At 40.9% G+C, this 5,234-nt stretch overlaps 1 protein-coding gene across 3 annotated transcripts; it reads right to left on the reverse strand.

The window, feature by feature from the left end:
- Nucleotides 1–355: 355 nt before the first annotated feature.
- blcap (bladder cancer associated protein) lies at nucleotides 356–4,396 on the reverse strand. Of its 3 annotated transcripts, none has more exons than XM_086293081.1 (2): nucleotides 4,245–4,396; nucleotides 356–2,549 (listed from the first exon to the last, which is right to left on the reverse strand). In XM_086293081.1, the coding sequence occupies exon 2, from the start codon at nucleotides 2,363–2,365 to the stop codon at nucleotides 2,102–2,104; it is 264 nt and encodes an 87-aa protein (XP_086149207.1). In that variant the 5' UTR covers nucleotides 2,366–2,549; nucleotides 4,245–4,396; the 3' UTR covers nucleotides 356–2,101. The 3 variants fall into 3 exon arrangements, with proteins under 3 accessions (XP_086149207.1, XP_086149208.1, XP_086149209.1); XM_086293082.1 differs by having other exon boundaries at nucleotides 4,250–4,368; XM_086293083.1 differs by lacking the exon at nucleotides 4,245–4,396 and adding an exon at nucleotides 2,989–4,162.
- Nucleotides 4,397–5,234: the final 838 nt, after the last annotated feature.

Consider the following 5,234-nt stretch of genomic DNA (forward strand, 5'->3'; position numbering starts at 1 on the left):
GTAGCCTGCTCAGTCGGTGTGAGTTGGAGCATGTGTGTTCCTCAAGCTCAGGAGTCTGAGGACCCTGCACAGCATTTTAGCTGTCCTAAGCCTGCACTCTCCTGGACAGCGATATCTGATTTGTCCCTGGAATCTGCTGGAGCCCAGTTTTGGCATTACAACTACAGATAGGTCTGGATCACTTTTTTTCTCTTGACACGTGGAATCATTTTAAAACTGCACTTTATATTTAATGTGTCATCTTTGTCTAATACTTACATTTAATGATGTGACAAATATGCAAAAACTACTTGCAACACGATTTTCCTACAGAAACAAACAAACAAAACAAAAACAGCAAAATGCAAAGCACAACTCTTACTTGCATTTATTTTTTAATCAAAATACGTTTTTTTGTTTGACACAGAACCTCACAGTTTAACACATAAGAGGGAAAACTTTATTTAAATTAAAACCAAAGCAAATATGTTGCAGTGAACGCAATGAGCACTGCCACAGGAGGCCACACACACACGCGCGCGCACACACACACACACACACATTCCAACAGGTACAGAGTATAAACACCTTAGCCTGTGTCTGACAGCTAAACTTAACACTTACAGCAGTGACACCTGTGGAAACTCCAATCCCCTGTGAAATTTTTAAATCAGTTCTTCAGCCTGCACTCTGTATTGCTCATTGTTGCTGGAAATGCTGACCATAGCCGTTGTGTCTCCTTGTGTATTGCCACATTTTTACACTGATCAGCATGTCATGACCACAAAGAATGCACACCCATAGCACATTACAGAAAACTTTCATTCAACTACACATCCAGATTTTTCTACCCTTTGGAAACTTTCAGCGTTTTTAACTTATTAAAAATTTGGGTGTCACCTTGACGCTTGGGGGGGGAAAAAAAAAAACTTAGAGCAACTCATGCAAACTGCAAAAGAAAAAGAACAGAAACAAAAAAGATCAGATGGCAGTAGGGAAGGTCACACTGAGGCAGGACGATGAGGAGCAGCTGTAGAGCACAGCGGGTAATAACATCGTAGGTCCTCAGCTCTAGTTCACCTGTTTGAGGTGTGTTTGAGTTAGAAGTGCGGCAAAGGGGGGACATATTCACAGCGTAGTTACTGATTGTCCAGTGTCTGTGTACTCGCCTTGTGGAGCATTACGTGTGCAGAGCCAAAGTGGCGACAGAGTTTAGCCATCCAGGGCTGTCAGGGGTGTGACGCTCTTGTTTTTGACTACAGTTTAACACTACCTGGCGTATAAAGTTTGTTGAGCAAGTGATCGTGGCTGCCATAGCAGTTTTCAGAGGGGTTAAGTGATTTTGGCAGTTTTAAGGAGCAAAGTATTTTCAGTTTAAAAAGATGAGCGATCGGGTTTGGGGAGAAAGTGAAATCTCTTAAATCGGAACACTGAACTGGAGAGGGATTTTCGTTATGCTAGTTTACGTTTCCTTGCATCCTCTCACTTCCCTTCACCCAGAAACCTTTCCTCCTCTGCCACCATGGAGGATTTTCCATCCCACTATAAAAACCTCAGAGGTTTTGAGCAGCTTTCTCTCCCATCCTCCGTTTGGCAGTAGCTAAGACACAAGGAACAGACAAGTTAGCATAATGCAAAGCACCCACCCCTGTGACTTTAAGTTAATGTCACATGTAGTTTATACTGTATACTTTTTTTTTTATTTTTCATTCATGTGCTGGAATGAAAGTTGGTCAATGTGAAATTCTTTTTCCCTCAGCATCAAGTCAAGTTCATGCATGTCCTTCCCTTTTCATTTCAAGTTTGGATCCCTCGCCTTTGCTACCTGTTAGATAATAGGACACATAATGTGACCTCTGGCACCCTTTCCCATTCCTCAAATTCTTCTTTACAGCATTAAGAAAGAAAAAAGAAAAGACAGCGTTCATAACCCTCCAAGACCAGCTCTTCTTCTTTAGTTTGTCTTTGGCTGAACACTCTTGGTATTCCCCTCCAGCAATTTTCACCACTCTAAGCATGGCAGTATCTTTCTACAATAATTTCTCAGCATTGCCTTATACTCCTGCTCCCCCCACCTCCACTTCCTGGTGCTGCTGCTGCTGCTGCTGGTGCTCCTCCTCTCCTAGGTCCCAACAATGGCTGGGTCGTGGGCAGCATCCGGGAGTGCAGCATCCTGGCAGTGGTAAAGGAAGCAGTTGCCCCAGCAACTGTAGCAGATGAGGAAGAGGGCAGCCAGGAAGACCAAGGCACAGATGGTGCAGGGCTTTCTCTCCAGCAGGAAGCTGAGCAGGTAGAACCCCATGAACATGGAGTGGTTGAACCACAGAGCTGGGTTCAGCGGCTTGGGGATGAGCAGCACAGGGAGCAGCCATTGAAGGCAATACATTGTCTCTTTTTGGAAGGAGGCAGAAGATGTTTTCTGTTTCAGATCTATGAATGAAGGGTCTCTGATAGGTTCAGAGTGGAGATGACAACAGCTCTTCGCAGATGTGGGAGCGTTCCTCTATCCAACAGAGCTGGGATGATGCAGAAAGATGTCAAAGCAGCCAGATGTTACCATCAGATCATCCCTGCACAGGACGGTGAAAAGAAAAGTTAGAAGACTCATAATCTGGGCAAACATATCTATCTGAGCTTCCTCTATTTTAAAACGGGCTTTTGGGGAGTGACGAGACAATCTAGCTTCATACAGTCAGAGTCTGTTTATCTTACGTTTCCTGTTATTTTCAGCTTCTTGATAAAGAAAAACATATTTTAGGTTTCAGTATGTCAAAGCCCACATAAAAAAACTGATCTTTCTATATGTCAGCATAACTGTGATGGACCTTTTTTGTTTTTATTTTCAAATAAATGTAAAAAGAAAAAAAGTTTTATTTAATTCACACTTTTTATAGATGCTGTTTTGGAACTATTTGTTGTTTTGTGTCAATAAATAATTCAGGAGATATGAAGAAAAATAAAGTTTTTTCCCCTACATAAAACATGACAACAGTTGAGTTTCCTTCTCACCTCCTCTTCAAGCCAGCTCTTGAATGGTAATATTATTAGAACCACTTCTTTAGTAATATTCACATGGCTGCATGTTTGGCAAATATTAAACGTGGGTACACAAACACTCCAAGACACAAGTTAAAGTTAAATTAGAAAAACATAACATTCAAAACAGCTAACATGCAAACTGGGGTGCAAAACACCAGGCAGGTAAGTGTAGCACGAATGTGAGGAGTGAGACTTGCCTCACTCAAAATCCTAATCAGTGACCCAGTACTTGTTAAAGCCTCTCGAAAGTAAACATTTACTCAACTATTAGTGTGCCAACTTCCTTAAAGGGCCTAACACACCGAGATCAGCTGCTCGGCTAATGTTAACTACCTGCGTGGTTATCTTTAGGCCTCCAAGCACATTAACAAAACTTACTTCGCCTTATTTAATGTGGAAAAAAAATAATCAACGTGCGCTGGGTTTAACACGACAGTGGCTGCTTTCTTTCAGTAACTAAACCAGCTGCCACTAGCTGACTGTCAGGGACAGCTGCTCGCTCTCCGACTGCCACATGACCACCTAACTTTAAAATATACCTACGACGTTATGAATGTCGCTGCTGTTAACCCTCTGCTTAAATGCCTGCTGCTTTGATTAACATTCGTTCAATTCAAGGGCAGCTCTTACGCTTTGCTACCTAGTTAGCCTTCGTGTTAATAGAGGAAATTTAGTTTTCATACAGTGATCCTCTCCGGGTAAGACTTCTCTAGAGTCTAGAAAGGGCAAATCAGACTATTTGAAAAACAATAATGGACCAATTTAACGTTGCCAGACAAATCTGGGAGAAAAAGCGTAGACCACAACATGGCTAAATATTCTTGCTTTTGATACACTGTACGTGCAGCGAGTTGTTTTTATTAGAGTGTAATTAAATGGATTTATCCGGCTAACCTGTTCCGCGAAAACACATTGCAGTGGGCGGTAACGTTCGTTAGCTAAAAGCTGCTTTTTAAACAATCATTAAAAAATGAAAAAGTCCGATTTGTTTGTACCAAAAAAGACAATATTTGAGTCTTGGTGTAGACACCCTGTAAGTAATGGGACAGGCCCCCGTGTAGCGCTAGCTGTGAACGGAGGACTGCATTAACAACAGCATGCACCTGAGGCTAACCAGCTAAGTTAGCTTGGAAAACAAACGCTTGCTTCCGCTATCGAGAAAAACCAGAGTCTGTAAAGGTGGCCACCTGTATTACAATCCAACTATAAATTATTATGAAACAAACCTGACATGTTTTGAGCTCATTCTCAGCAAAAATAAACCACCGGTATCATCTCCGTTTCATCAACCGACTGCGTACGTAGCTAACTAGCATTAGCGTTAGCTTAAAGGACCCGTGTGGAGGTAGAGCGAAGAAGTTTAGGTGTCTGTGACTTGCCTGATTATATTTAATAACTTACTGTTGATAACTTTACTTGGACCAAATATGATATCGTTAAGCTTGGTCTATTAATATAGAATAAACTTCTCGAATTCTTCTGTAATAATATTTTGATTGCTGGAGAGTTTTCCTGTATTTATAAAATCTGTTGTGTGTTGTGTGCTGTTATTCTTTGCTGCTTGGATAATTTGATGAATATTATTTGAAAATAATACCCATTAATTTATTTGAAAATTGTTCTATAAAGAGAAAAAACAAAAAACTCAGAACAGCTTATACAGATTCGATTTAAGAATCACTCAGGCCTGAAATATCTTGTTCCTTGTGCCACAAAGCCACATTGGCTGACATTTTCTAACAAATATGGTAGTCTGTGATTTGATCACACACCCTGCTTCTGGATAACTAGATTACCAAATCCGCATCTGAAAATAAACTCCCCAGAATATGATATTTACTCTGATTTAAGTGAAAATTATCAGAAATGCAGATGCAGACACTGTTTTAACCAAAGTATGTATTCATGATTCATTTTTAGACTCTGATCTTAAGTAGCGGCTAGAGGACAGTTAGAGAAGTTTAAATGCCATACCAGGCAAGACCCCAAATACAAGCAGTGTAAAAATGTCACTGAGACAATCTAGTACATAACAGCAGGGTGCAAGATGCTAGCATGCAAGGCATACATGGAACGCCGTCACCAAGTAGCTGGCATAGTATACAGGAACATGTGTAGCGATTATGGCATGCGAGTCAACCACCCAGACTCTAAGTGAACTTTTTCAGGGTCTTTACTGAAATCAACAATAGCTTATAAATCATGTTTTTTTGTTA

Source organism: Aulonocara sp. 'chitande type north' Nkhata Bay, linkage group LG5 (genome assembly GCF_057382095.1).
Source record: "Aulonocara sp. 'chitande type north' Nkhata Bay isolate Kocher_YH1m ecotype deep benthic linkage group LG5, A_spYH_male_GT1.1, whole genome shotgun sequence".
In the NCBI taxonomy this organism is placed as follows: Eukaryota; Metazoa; Chordata; class Actinopteri; order Cichliformes; family Cichlidae; genus Aulonocara; species Aulonocara sp. 'chitande type north' Nkhata Bay.